The sequence below is a fragment of the Zingiber officinale genome, chromosome 2B (assembly GCF_018446385.1).
Source record: "Zingiber officinale cultivar Zhangliang chromosome 2B, Zo_v1.1, whole genome shotgun sequence".
Classification (NCBI taxonomy): Eukaryota; Viridiplantae; Streptophyta; class Magnoliopsida; order Zingiberales; family Zingiberaceae; genus Zingiber; species Zingiber officinale.
The window spans coordinates 112,389,718-112,404,888 of record NC_055989.1 but is presented as its reverse complement, the minus strand read 5'-3'; the positions used below and the strand labels follow the sequence as shown (position 1 = coordinate 112,404,888).

Below are 15,171 nucleotides of genomic sequence, written 5' to 3'. Positions count from 1 at the left end.
CTTGCGGATAGGTAGTGTAGATTGAGAAGGTGCTCAAAGAGCTTGAGGGTGGATAGTTTAGATTGAGGAAAAATTTAGTGGATTTGGGAGAATGTAACTTGGATTGAGTGAACTTAGGACTCATGGGAAGTAACTTGTATCGAGATTCGCGAAGACACTGAAAGGTCTCGAGGTCAAGTAGTCCAGATCAAGGAGGAACTTGAAGGATTCTAGGGTAGGCAGCTTAGATCTAGAAGATGCTACTATGACTGAAGGGCAAATAACTCACATTGTGGAGGTGAACTAGTAGCCTTGACTGAAAAGGAACTTAGAGCTGGACCCTACTTTGGTTGACTAAACATCTTTGTTTGTCAACCAAAAGCCTATTTTGTCAACCAAAAAATTATGTTAACAATCCAAAGGGTTTTCACTGTTTATTTAACCCTTCAACTATTAAGGGTTAATCATAAAACTCAAGATAACCTCTTAAACATCCTCTAGGGCTTAGGATGAAGCTCCCTAGATAACAAACTCTACCTAAAGTGTAATTAATTCTACTTGAAATAAATCTAAAATTATATTATTAATATTAATTAATAAGATACATGGGCTAGGGATATACTATTAAAACTATTGGTAGAAAGTCATAATTTAACTGCATAAGTAATTTATGATCCTATGTATTTATCATGATTATTGACATGATTTTTCATAATTTTATTGGATAATAATTATGGTTTTTATGGTTATATCTTGTAAATGGGAAATATTGCAGTAAAAGGTGGAATCCACTATCCTAGTGACCTCACACGATCGACCCCACAACCATCTATGAGGAGGTAAATTAGGAAGCTTTAGTTGGCTAGTGCGGGGAGGGCTTTTTTTCCTTGGTTTTGTTGAGATTCGAACCCTTGTCTTATGGTAACAACTTTGCCCCATACTAACCAACTAAACCCTACACCAGGAGCTTGTAAATGGAAAAATGAAACTATGTCTAGTGTAATTAATAAATATATAATGTTTAATTGCTTTATTTTTCGTTTGAACATTATGTTTAAAAGGCAACTCGGTACATGAAGTTTCCATTAATACAAGGTCCTAGAAATGAGTTAGCCCATATTAAATTTATTATATGCAATATTATCTTGCACGACAAAAGGTAAGACTAACAATTGTTACCCTACACAACTTAATGCACATATTAATAACACGGCAAGCCTAATTTAAACTTTTTTCGATTACTTCAAAATATTTTCATCAAGCACATTATTATTGGTACAATCGTCCTCAGGTCAAGATTAACCAGTCTAACCAAACTTGATTTGATCTGAGTTTGAGTTTTGATATTTGACAATATAGTAGAGAGAAGTCAAGTAGGTTAAGGGAGGACCAAATACTTGACTAGGAAAGTCCTAATTAGAGGTTAGATAATGGAAAGTCGTAATTACAGGTTAGGTAATGAAAAATCCTAATCAAAGATTAAGGAAAAGTCCTAGCGGGGCTAAGCGGTGAATGACCTAGTTGGGAACTAGTCAATGGAGAGGGGTTAGGCAGTGAAAGTCCAATGGGAAGATTGGCAAGGGAAAGTCCAAGTGGATCAAGGAGGATCTAACACTTGGTGAGCTAGTCCCAATAGGCCAAAGTTGAACAGATATTGGGTAATGAAAAGTTTCGATGGGTCAAGGATGACCATATATTGAGCAAAGAGAGTCTTGGGAGGTTGAGGTTAAACAAATACTAAGAAAGACATGAATTCAGTCTTGAGAGGACTGAATTCAGTGTTACCAATCAATTGTGATGATGTGCCAATTTATTGGTAAATCCTAAACTTAGATTTCGGGTTTAGGGTTGGGTAGTCAATTGGTGTAATTGATTGCCCGATTAGTGTGTTTTTGCGAGAGCACAATAGGCCTTAGAATCAATTGAGGCAATTGACTCAGGCTAAGCCAATTGATTAGGCTAATCAATTGGGAGCTTTTTCTCAATAGAAAAGGAAGTGTTGGAATCGATTAGGACAATTGATTGGAGACTTTCGTGAGAGCACAGAAGGTGCTAGAATCGACTAGGGAAACCGATTAGCATTGTTATTTGATTAAGATAATTGATTAGGCAGTATTTTTTTTCGTAAACAAAAGCTTCGGAATCAATTGACTTAATTGATTGGAAGATGGTAATTAATTGGTATAACTCATCAATCGATTGGTCAGGCGAAAAAGGATGTTTTTATAGGTTTTGAACATTCAATCTGACGTGACCATTGATTGGGTGTCAGGCCAATCAATTGGAAGATATTTTTCAGTCCGAAAAATAAGTGATGCTGCATTTCCTTCCACCAAGAGGTAATCCAAAATAAGAAAAGAGCAAGTAAAACAAAGTTCATATTATAAAGTTGTTTTTCGATTTCCTTTGTAATTTTATTTGTGTTTCTTATTTGTAATCTCACATTCTAGCTTGTACCAGGCTTTTTCGCCTATAGAAAGTTTCCGAGATGGATTTAGATATGACATCTGAGCACCTCCACCTTACATATTAGGAGGCTTTGATATTTGAAAATCAAGAATGAAAAATTTCTTGATGATGGATATAGGGTAATAGCTTGTTCTAATGGAGAGATTTGAAGCTCCAATGAATAGCAAAGGAAAACCTCTTTAGGAGAGCAAATAGTCTAAGGAGTAAGGTCAAAAGTTCATAGCAAATGAAAAGGTAACTAGATTTCTAGTAAGTATTTTGCCTAATGACATTTTGCAGGTGAATATCAAGATGTTAAGGAGTTATGAAGTAAGTTAGCCAAGCTCTATGAAAATTCAACCTCAATGCAATGTAAAAGTACATCCAAAGAGGGTAACTCTTTGGATCAGAACAAGAGGATTTGGAAGTTGAGAGGTGCTCAACTTCTAAGGATGAAATTTAAGAAGTATCCATCTCAAGGATTGAGAGGGAGAGGCCATTGACACCAGACCAAGAGGAAGTCTCTACCTCAAGATCAAATAAAGAAGAATGTGCCACTCCTACAAGTAAGGAAGGTATAAAAATTCTGATTGTTAAAAATAAAAATTATATCATATACTTTGAGTGTAGGGAAAATGAACATTATAAGAGCAAATGTCTAAAATTAGTCAAGAAAAAAACTAAAGTGACTCCTAAGATGAAGGAGAGGCCAAGGGAAGGTAGCTCCTTGATACGAAAGGGTAAAGAGCACATTGTACGTTTCTTATGCAATCACAAGGGATATTATCAAAATCAATGTCCAAGGAGGAGGCCCTCAAAGAAGAATAAGGGAGGAAGCTCAAATCAAGAGGGGCCTTCTAAAAAAAACTAAGGTATCATTAGTTAATGATATTTCTTTATATTATGATAACAAGCATGTTAGAAATAAATGTTATCATTTTAGTACTATTTATCATGAAAGTAGAAAGCATGACAATCCTAAGGAAAATTACAAGTCGTATCATGCTAGAATAGCCTTACCTAAGGATAGGAAGGTAGAAAATGATTTAGGTATGAACTCTAAGCAAGTTAGATATATGCCTAAAAAAATACTCAAGACAATCTTGAAAAATCTAAGGTTGAGGATTTAAGGATTAAAAATCATGTTTTGAGGTCAAAACTTGAATAATTAGAGAAGACCCTAGAGAAAATGACAAATAATGTCAAATGGTCCAAGAAATAAAACCTAGGTTTAGGAAGACAATAGTTATTCAATGGCAAGAAAGGTTTGAGATACAAACCTAAAGTTAAGGAGAATGTGTCATCGTATCATAGAGTTCCATATAGCTATGGAACTAGCCCTAAGTCTATTGGGTTCCTAAGAGTGTGATCTCTTCACACTAAATGGGTTAGAGTGTGTCAATTCAAATTGGAAAGACAGTTAACTCAACCATGGTAAAGTTGATACTTTAGGGTATTTTCTGTGGAATTGTTGTGCTAAAGGGGGGGGGGGGTTGAATAGTGCTCGTTTAAAAACTAAACTCGGAGATAGGCAGCGGAATAAAGACACAACAAAACAATTGCAAACACCAAGAGTTACTTGATTCGGAGCCTGTGCCAACTCCTACTCCAAGGCCTGCACGTGAGAGTACTTTCGATGGACAATCACTAATCAATCGAAAGAAGTACAAGTGCAATGATTGATTACAAGTAATTATAAGACTTAAAAAATACCAATGACTCAGAAATAAAGATCTTCAGCACGATGGTCGTCATGACAACTTTTGAGCATCGAGGAACCATTTTCACAGCAACGCGAAGAAGGGAAAGTTACTTGGAATGTTGTTATTGTGCATCTGCTCGAGACAGCCTTATATAACCTGCTGAAGGCACTTTCAGCCTCCATAGAAGGCGCCTCCATCAGGGATACTTATCCCTTTCGTGTCGGAGTCGATAGCTTCCATGGCTTGCGTTGTTTATCCATCCGAAGGTGCCTTCAAGTTTCATGGAAGGCGCCTTCCATCCAGTATCCAAGGTTCCTTCAAGCTCCTTAAAGGCAACTTTGTGCCTTGCTACGCGGAGCCTTCGACTAAGGCACCCGAGGTGCCTCCAACAACCCTAGAGGCGTCTCGGACACTGCTTATCCTAGCCTTTTAAGTCCTTTTTACTCCCTGCAAGATACGTTAGTCCAAAATATCAAACATACCCTGTAAAATAGAGTTAGCACAATCAGATATAAAATGATAAATTATTTTGACAGTCTCTGGACTGTCCAGTTCTTACTTTGAGTTTCGCTGAAACTCTAGGTCAAACCGACGCCTACTGTTCCCTCGTCGGGGAGCGTGTCCTCACCTACTCCTCTCAGGAGAGTTTACCTTTTACCAGACCGGTCCTCCAGACTGACTGGACTTTTGCTGAGCGTCTGAGTCTTCAGGACTTTTCCGCTGGACGTCCGATCACCGACTCGTCCAATCTTCCACCTGGTTCGCGACCACCAGGATTTTCACCTAGAGTTTCTGACTCTAGGGTTTTCCCCAAAGTGCTCAACCCGCCAAGACTTTCCACCTAGAGTTACCACTCTCTAAGATTTTCCACCTGCCTAACTATAGCTAGGATTTTTTCCTAAGAACACTTAGGACTTTCCTACAAGCTCATTCATACTTGTTAGACAACAAGTAATCTTAACTTTGAACCCTTTTCCATTATCAAAATATAGGTTTGATCATCTGATGCTTCCCACGCCAACAATCTCTCACTTTTTGATTATGACAACATAATTCAAAGTTAAGTCAAATATATAACAATAAGTATGAAAGAAAATGCAATAATAAAGACATGCAGAATGTAGAACAAGTTAAGAACAATTTAATTTGATTTGTTAGCTCTCCCTTAAGTTTCTCCTTAATTTGCTCTTAGCTCCCCCTTAATTTTCTCTTTTTTCTTAACTTTAGCATCTCTCCCCTTTTGACATAAATCAAAAATATTTTCAAGAGAGTTGAAAATACTTTTAAACAAACTAAGATTTTGAAAGTTTTGAAAAATACTGAGTTTTTGAAGAATAAAACACTTAGTCTATATTAAGCTTTATAACACTTAGCTTAAAAAGGATTTTAATAAAAGATTAGTTAAGTAATTAGTTTTAAAAAGATGGAGAAGCTTACTTTGAACTTTTAAAAGAAGAGAGAAATAATTTTAAAATTTAAAAACTTTAATTTTTCAAAAAGGAGTTTAAATTTAAAAAAAACTTTAACTTTTCAGAGAACGTTTACTTGGTTCTCTCACTTAGTGATTGTTTTGTTTGAAAAGAGTTTAATATAAAAAAAACTTTAACTTTTTTTTTTTAAATTTTCACTCCCATTGTACAAGTGCACTACTCTTATCCTCAGAAGAGTGTACTTGTGCTCTGAGGCTAGACATCTATGAAATTTCATCGTCACAAGAAGTCTTGCTTGCAAGTCTTCCATGATTAGTGACTCCTCGCCTTTGAGACTTCATTATCACGTTCAACCTTCTTGACCAATTAGTGTTGATGCAATCAATCTTGGATCATGATTGATCAAGTTGACCAAACCTGAGTAGATTTGAGTTGAATAGTTTCAATATTTAAGCAATATGTAGTTTGTTGAGTGAGATGTAAAGTATGTCAAGGTTGATTGGATACTTAATAGTGTGGAAGTCCAATAGAAAATTGACAAGCAAAAAGTTCAAGTGGGTCATGTAGGACCAGACACTTGGTGTGAGATGGTTAAAGTCCAAGTGGGTCATAATTGATCGGATACTTGGCGATCAGAAGTCCAATGGAGAGTTGATAAAAGGAAATTCCAAGCGGATAGAGGTTAATTGGACACTTGGTGATTGAAGATGATGGAAGTCCATGTCGGTGCAATTGTCCTTGGGTCAAGGTTGACCAAGTTAACTAAGATTGAATTGACTCGAGCTTGAGTTTCGATACTTAACAATAATTGAGAGAGAAGTCAAGTAGGTCAAGAGATAACTAGATACTTGACAGGGAAAACCTAAATAAAGGTTAGACAACGGAAAGTTTTAACTGAGGTTAGGCAAGGGGAAGTCCTGACTAGAGGTTAGATAAGGGTGAGAAGTCTACCGAGTAACTAGTTCTAACTGGAAGTTAGGTAAGGGAAGTCCAACGGAAAGGTTGGCAAGAGGAAAATCTAAGTAGGTCAAGGAGAATCAGATATTTGGTGAGAAAGTTCAAGTAGGTCAAAAGTTGATTGAACACTTAGTAATTGAAAGTCCAAGTGAGTCAAACGTTAACCGGACATCTAGTGATTGAAAGTCCAACGGGAAGTTGGTAACGGAAAGTCCTAACAGGTTACGAATGATTGGATATTGGGCAACAGAAGTCTTGGTAGGTTAATGTAGAATCGGTGCACATGCAATCACGTGATTTTAAAAACTCAATCTTTTTTGGTTTTGAAAATGGATATACAGTGGAATTAAAACAAACAAAGTAAGAAAAATAAAAGTAAGCGATCGATTACTTGATTCAGAGCTTTCGACGACTCCTACTCCAAGACCCACGATCCCTCGGATCGTATCGATGAGCAATCCACTAAAACCTTTTCTGGAATCACCAAAAAAGAGAGTCGAATACAATAAAAATAACGGATAGTGTAACACGTTACACGTCCTTTGAGCACGTATAATAAAATAAACAACAATAAAGTTGTTACCAACATGAAAGATGGAGATCCGGGTGCGTTCGTGTGTTGGTGTAGTGGCGGAGGCAAGGGGGCACAAGGGTGTGCAGAAGCACCCCCTTGCTCACCAAAAATTAGGGATCGATTAATATGCGGTAGACTGCAGAGTGCACAGAGATGGCAGGTTAAGGATGTCGGTGTCTGTTGATGACACGGAGAGTGCATGGAGATGACAGCAATCGATTGGTCTACTGTTGCCGGGGCTCTTTTCAATGTTTACTTGCAGGTTGTAGTCCGAGGTCGAGGGGCGAGGGGTGAGGATGAAGACGAGCTCGAGCAAAGGAGCAGACTGCAGAGTCGCTGGATCCACTAGCCCACTAGCCACTGCCCACGACATGGCAAACCCCCCACGCAAGGCAGCGCGCCTGTTCGTCTTGTACAAGCGCTGAGGGCTAATGGCGCGCTGACGACTTTTTGTTAGACGACGTTCGACGACAGAAACAAAGAGTGATTAAAAAAGCTAGGGAGGGAAACGAAAGGTAGACGGGATAAGGAGCGGTGTGTCGAGACCCCTCGCTTTGTTCCTAGCGTCTCAAAGGCTAAAGTAGAGCCGCCTTGTAATCTCTCCTCACTCTTGTTTTCTCCGATTTTGATGGTTGATTAGTTATTTCCCTCTTTAATGCACTCGGATTCTGTAATTTCTCCGCTAGGGCTTGTGCAGAATTCTGTCATATTGATTCTGCTCTGAGTTGTTCATTTCGATCAGGTGGAATATACGGAAATATATTCAAATTGATGGAGCTTGAAGGTAAGGTTGTGGATTTATTAGAACAGTAATCGATTTTGTGTATATTTGTTAGCAAGTTGTTGTAATTTGGCAAATGCACAAAGAAGAAAGTAATGCATGATTTCCTTTCGCATTACGCCGCGGATTTCTCTTTTAAACCCGAAGATCCAAGGTCTGCTTCTCAAGGTACTCAATTATTCACATCTGAATTAGTTTACTTTTTACTAGACTTATTTCATATATTTTGATTGTAGGTACTCTTCGAATTGTTATTTCTAATTTGAGTTTAATTTTTTTCAAATTCAAAATCGGAAGACATTGTAACTAAAAAAACAAAAATCAATCCGAAATCAAAATTGTCCTTGTTTCCATTTTTTTTTTGAATGTTTTTTTTTGTGACCGAAAGCAAGGTGAGTTGATTTGTCACCCTTTCTTTGTTGCATGATTTTTATTGATAGGTTTCTATTTGAAGACCCGAGATTTTTTTTTGCACCCCTTAAATTTTTATTTAGCACCTCTTTATATTTTTGTCTGGATCCGCCACTATGTTGGTGTTAGTCTTTCGGTGTCGTACGAGTCTTTTTGGAGCAGCGTATGAGTATGAAATTCGGATCGAATGTTGTATAGAAGCTTCTGGTCGAAGTCCTTTTTATAGGCTTTTTCCAGTCGTCCAAATCACCCCCGGGCGCCTCCGATGAGGCCTATATGATCTTGGGCCTTCGCCAACTTATCCATATCTGGGTGCCTGGACCCGGTCTAGCAACCCGGACCATTGATGTGTCGGCGCCTCTTCAAAGCTCTATCTCTAAAACTTCATTCATCTTCATGCGCCCGGACTTGTCTGGGTGCTTGGACTCTCACGTATGATAGTCAATCAACATGCACCAACTCCTCTGCTCAGGTGCCTAGGTTCGGGCCAATTCAGGCGCCTGGATTCTGTCCGAGTGCTTGGACCTCCAGGCGTCTAGAGACTCTTTTTCCAACCAACTTGCAGTTTTGATTTCCTACAAAACACATTAATCCAAGCAACAAAAATGTTCCTACAAAATAGAGTTAGCACATTAAAAAAATACAATCAATTTATGATTTAGATCCTATATTCCTAAGACTAGGATCTAGTCATGGTCTCAGCTTAGACATCTGAAATGACTCTAAGCTAGACCATGCCTATAGTTCCACTGGGACTCATCCTCACTGGATCACTCTCCTCTAGTGACACACTTCACTTAACATTTACATTCACTTGACCCACCAATTGTGAGGTTTTCATGAAAAGCATAGAAGGTGTTGGAATTGCTTAGGTAATCAATTCAATAAGAGTCAGTTGATTGGGATAATTGATTGGAGGCTCTATGCGAAGAAAAAAAAACTTCGGAATCGATTGGGGCAATCGATTAGAAGTTGCCGAATTGATTGGTGTGATGAGTGAAAAAGAGTCATTTTGTATGTTTTAAATGGGCGAGCTGATGTGATAATCGATTATAGGTAAGTTAATCAATTATGAGGAATCGAAGAAACCCTAGAAAAAGATTTTGGCGGAGTTTATTCAAGGCCGATTCTTGAGATTTTGGTGACAAATGTTGCTGCACTCAAGCATTAAGAAGCTAACCAAAGTAAGAAAAGAGTAAGCAAAATAAGGTTTATTCTTATAAAGTCATTTTTGATTTTATTTGTAATCTTATTTGTGTTTCTTGTTGTATTTGGTGCTCGAGTTTGTACATGACTTCTCCTCCTTCGGAAAAGAGGTTTTCATAGTGGAGCTATGAGTGAGGAATGAATCCTTGGATTAATCACCTCAAGAAGATGTATACCAAGTAAAATTCAATCGTTAACATTGTGTAGATTCTTCATGTCAAGTTTCTCCTACAAATCATGTTTAAAGAAGCGAAGCGAGCTATTCACCCACTTCTAGCTCTCAAGTGTTCTAACAGTCCAAGTTGGTCATAGATCCCAAATACTTGACATGAGTGAGGAAGTCTTGGTAGGTTGAGGTCAATTGGACACTAGGCAAAGATGAAGTCCTGCTAGGTTAAGATTGATCGGATGTTGAGCAACGGAAAGTGTTGACAGGTTAAAATTGACAAAATATTGATCAAACGAAGTCCTAGTAGATTGAAGTTAACCGGATACTATACAAGACAAGAATTCAATCTTGAAAAAGTTGAAATAGGGTTAGCAATCAATCGATAGCTGGGACAATTGATTGGTGAAATTGACTGAGCTAATCGATTGTGCAATCGATTGACAGAGTATGTCATGTGAACATAATGTTGCAGAATTGATTGGTTAGTTTGACTGACGACTAACAATCAATTAATGTAATCAATTGCTCAGGTAAAAATAGCCATTCTATAGGTTTAAACAGTTGGATCCAATGTGATAGTCAATTGGTGAAGTCTACCAATTGATTGGTAGGCGAAAATCAACTCGAATGCTACCCTATAAAAGAGGATTTCATGAAGATTGGAAGATGTCGGTTCTTAAAAGGTTAGAGGCAAAGTGATACTATATTTTTAACCATCAAGAGGCATTCAAAAGTGATAAAGAAACAAGCAAAGCAAAGTGATCATTGTAAAGTTGTTTTACTCTTCATTTGTATTTGTATTTATATTTTGTATTTACTTGTTGTGTTCTTGTAAGAACAAAGTGTAAGAGGCGTCTCTGCCTCCGGAAGATATCTGAGAAGGAGAATATTATAGTGGTGGTAAATCTTTAGGACTAGGTCTTGGATACCAAGTAAAACTAAGGTGTTATGTGTGTGAATTCAAGTTCGCTTCAAATTTTCCGCTGCATGTTCTCAATAACAAAGTAATTAGAGTTATTCACCCCACCCTCACCCCCACCCCCTTCTAACTCGCAAGGTCTTAATAATTAGGACTTCAATCCATTGAGAAGGTCTCTAACCTTCTTGGTTTTCCTAGTGCCACATATTTTGTTCTCCTATCTGAATTTCAATAATTGCACATGAAATACATGTGAAGTTTTACCTACACAATTGACACAAATGTAAGACCTTGATATTTCCCTAATATAAACTTTGTCCAAATATCAAAAACCACATGTTTAGGAGCATGAATTGCAATAACATTTATGTCCATATAGCAACTTTGGTTAGAATTTTTTTTACAGGCCTAATATGGTCAAAATTGGAAAACAAAGGCATAAGATGGATAAATCAAGAGACTAGAAAATTCACCATTGAGGTTGTCTTTAAAGTTTTAGCCAAAACTGTTATATGATCCTAGCACTAAAATATTAGAAGTAACAGCATAGAATGACTCAAAAGTCTTTAAGAACAACAGAAAGGTTACTTTTAAATTTTGACAATTTGAATCCATGTAATAATTTTGGAAAAACGATTGGCATCTTAATTAGGACTCAAATTACAAAACTAATAGCATATAACAACTTCATAGGCTCCAAGAAAGATAGGATAGGGGCCAGATTTAAAACTTAAAAAGCTTATCTTCAAAATTATTATATGGACCCAATATGGTCAAAAACAGAAAATGAAAGCATATGATGACTCTAGAATCCCTAATAAACACAAAAGAATTCCATTTTGAGTTTGTTTGAATTAATATAGCAATTTTGATCAAACTTGTTACATAGCTTCTTTTAGGACTTCAACACAAGAACTAATAGTGTATAACAACTGTGGAGGCTCTAGAGGGTTCAAGTTTGAAATTCGAGCAATTTAAGTCCATATAGAAATTTTGGTTAAATTTGCTAAATTGACCTAATTTTGTTGAAATTGGAAAACAAAGGCATAAGATGACTCCGAAGACTAGTTTGTGAAATTTTACTAGTAAAGGTAGGTCCATAGAGTGGTTTTGGATAAAACTACTATAGAGATTAAAAGAACTAATAATGATGATGATAGATAGGAGGGCGCAATTTTTTTTTTTTTTTTTTTGAGATAGCTCTAATGATTTAGGTTCATCTAATAGTTCGATCCTAAAATAACAGCTTAAATAATCTTCTAGGGCTCTTGGAATTGAATGACTCCATAAACCTAAAATGTAAACAAAGTAACAAAGAAACCCTAAAAATCCTTGTGACAGAAGTAAAACCCTAATTCATAAAAATCCTCTAATCATTTCCTACTAATATTCTTTGACAATTTGTTTAACGGCATCAAGGAGTCTCTCTTATAACCTAAGACAAGGGCCGGAAAACATAACAAAGTAGTAGGCTAAGTGAAGCATTGACAAGGTCTGCGCAACATGTTAGGTGTATCTAACAGTAGACAAAGAGTAAACTCAGTAAAATGTTATAGCAACAAATTTTATTATTAAAAAAAAGGAAAAGAAAAAATATTAATATTTGAGTCCAAGTTAAATTTGATTTGAAATTTAAAAATACAAATAATTTTAACTCGAGATCGATTCAAAATAAAATTTGAACTCGAGTTCAGTTCGAAATATATTCATACTTCAATTTGAGAATAATTGAACTATAATTCAAAATCGGTTCTAATGATTCAAACTTTTATTTGAGCATATTTAAATTAAAATTTATATATACATAACCGAGTTCAATTTGACTTCAGCTCGATTTTTTTTTAAAAAATCATCAAATATGATACCGATGAGTAAAGGAGGGGTCCGATAAAGTCAGGAAGTCAAAAATCAAGAGGACATGACAGTCAATAGTCAAGAAGACGTGACAGTCAACAGTCAAAGGAAGACTGGAATCTGAGCTGCTTCGCATCACCAGCCGCATAATTCCTAGTCGGTCACAATCAGGACAGGTCCCCAGATCTGAAACATAAAAAGAAGCTTGGACTAGTTCCTGGCTTGCCTCCGACTGATCGGATTTTCCTAGGTCGGGCTTATAGATGGTCCTGGTACTTTTACCAAGACAACTCTTGACCGGTTCTTCAGCGGTTAAATTGTGAAAGATGAGTCCCTCTCCATAGTCTCAGAGAAAACCCGATTAGTTCTCCACAACTCATCCTCTTCATCAAGGCTCAATCCTAATAGTACATCTGAGCGATCATCCCGAGCTGTTTATAGCTGAACCTGGGCGAGACGGAAAATACTAAGCGACAACAATGTTAGAGAATCATAACTCCCTGTCAGATAATAACTGTCATACGCCAAGGAATATTATAATGATCTGCCACTCCCTGCGAGTGGAACCTTCCTTCTATTAATAGGAGGTCATCGTACATCCTCTTTCACTAGACAGTTCCTGACATCCGACATTCTATGACAGTGGTCAGACTCAAAAGATATGCAGAGTCATATTAAAAGGAAAGTCCTCTTCCTTGGCCAAGTATACACTCGTCTTCAACAGTTCTTTTTCCTTCTATTCTACACTATTTTTTTTTTGAAAAAATAGGACCTGACTTGAGTGTCGGAGGGTCTGCGTCAGGAACCTTTTCCCTAATTTCTGGTCTCTAATGCTCCGTACTTGTCTGAGTGTGTGCAGAGTCTAAGTACCACCACTTCCCCTACTATAGACCTTTGGGTTCGCTTTTCTGACGCGTATACACAGGATGCGTCAAAGTTATATTTCCGTCAATACCAAAGTTATCTTCGTCAATCTCCATCTCACTTAAATTCTGGACGGGATAAAAATATATTTAAATTTTTCTCAAATTTAATAATTTTAAATATGAAAATATTTTTCAAACCGAAAAACTCATGAACATGCTCGATTACCCTAATATGGTCCGCCAAAATTAACATGGGAGAACACTATTGATGGAATCTCTCCTATAGAATAGGACACTTGCAGTGTGGGGTCCCCCTTAAGCAAGCATGGCCCACAAACCAAAAGAACCTTAAGTGGACAAGACAAGCATTGAAGCATCCTCCGGTCACTATGCATCAACTATTTTGTGCAAACCTCTCTGCCTTTTTCTTAACTAGCTTTCTCCTTAATTTCTTCCCCCCCTCTTCTTCCTTTATCTCACCTTCAATAATGCATATAATCATAACGATAATAATTATAGTCGAATTATATTGACACAAACAACAATTGAAGAGCAGGAAAAATCAGTTGAAGATCCAAACAAGAGTTCTGATCACAAGCAAGGAGAGAGTGAGAGAGAGAGAGAGAGAGAGAGAGGCATTGTGTGTGTTAATTTCTAGCTAGCCCTGCTGCCTGCTTCTCTTGTGGCCGGAGTCGGCCTCCATGGACTTGGAGAAGGAGACGGAGAGGTCGGCGTAGAGGTCGACGACGCGGCGGATGTTGTCGTTGAGCTCCCTGATGAGGCCGACGTTGCGGCTGAGGTTGTCCGGGACCTTCGACTCGTGGTTCTGGTTGATTTCGTTGATCAGCACACGGTTGTGGTCGAGTATGCTCTGCACCTGAACGAAGCTCTTCTGGAACGTCTGCATTACCTTGCCGTCCAACTGCCCTGCGCTGCCGCTTCCCCCCTCCATTAAAAAGCTAGCTAGCCGCCGCTCAAACTGAAGAATCGATCCCAGGAAAAAAAAAACAAACGAACAGAGAAGCAGGAGAGGAAGGAGGAGGGCAGGAATCTGGCAGAGGGATTCCCTCAAGGCGGAATGGAGCAAGGAAGGAGAGGCTTCTGGCTTCTTCTTCTTCCTCCTCCTCCTCCTCCTCTGGGTCTGGTAGCGGATAAGCTCAACAAATCTCGCATCCTTTTTTGTACTAGTAGAGTTGTAGCTCCATGAGAGAGGTTGTTCTCCAATTGGGGCATGCAGATGTGACGTAGTTTGGACTGACACCGAGGAAGAGGAGTAGGAGGAAGAGGCAGAGAAGCAGAAGCACATAGACAAATCACAGAGAAAGATATTTGGCTTTTGAGGAAATGTGGCAGCCCCTTGACCATAATCTGTGGTCCGGATCCAATTGGAGATGCAGTACATCCAAAAGGATAAACATAGAAGCTTTGAACATAGCCTGGTGTATGCAAGGATATAATTCTCACTCAAATATTTGTTTTTTTTTTTTTGTAAATTATATTTATGCAAAACTTAATAAATTATAATTTAGTAATTGAAATTTAAAATTGTGGAATTGACCACCTATCCATTTTGTCCCTTCTCCTGATCGTTATGATGTTAAATTTTAAATTTTAAAGAACAGCACTATTATTGTATTTACTTTAAAAATATAATATTACAATGGTGTTATTTTAAGATTTTTATGCAACATTAAAGTGATATTGATTTTTAAAATATAATATTATAATGAAAAATAAATATGTCCTTATTTGAAAAATGTAAAAGTTACATGTGCTTTTTAAAAAATCCATAATTTTAAATATGTTCTTAATTTGGTCAATTGCTCATTATAATTTTATTAGTTTATTTTTCAAATATTATCTTTTTTGACGTC

The 15,171-nt window shown here is 37.4% G+C and overlaps 1 protein-coding gene across 1 annotated transcript; it reads right to left on the bottom strand.

Moving 5' to 3' along the window:
* Positions 1-13,824: 13,824 nt before the first annotated feature.
* Positions 13,825-14,714, bottom strand: LOC122049434. Its single transcript, XM_042610816.1, has one exon. It carries the CDS (start codon positions 14,697-14,699, stop codon positions 13,956-13,958), a length of 744 nt encoding a protein of 247 aa, XP_042466750.1. The 5' UTR covers positions 14,700-14,714; the 3' UTR covers positions 13,825-13,955.
* Positions 14,715-15,171: the final 457 nt, after the last annotated feature.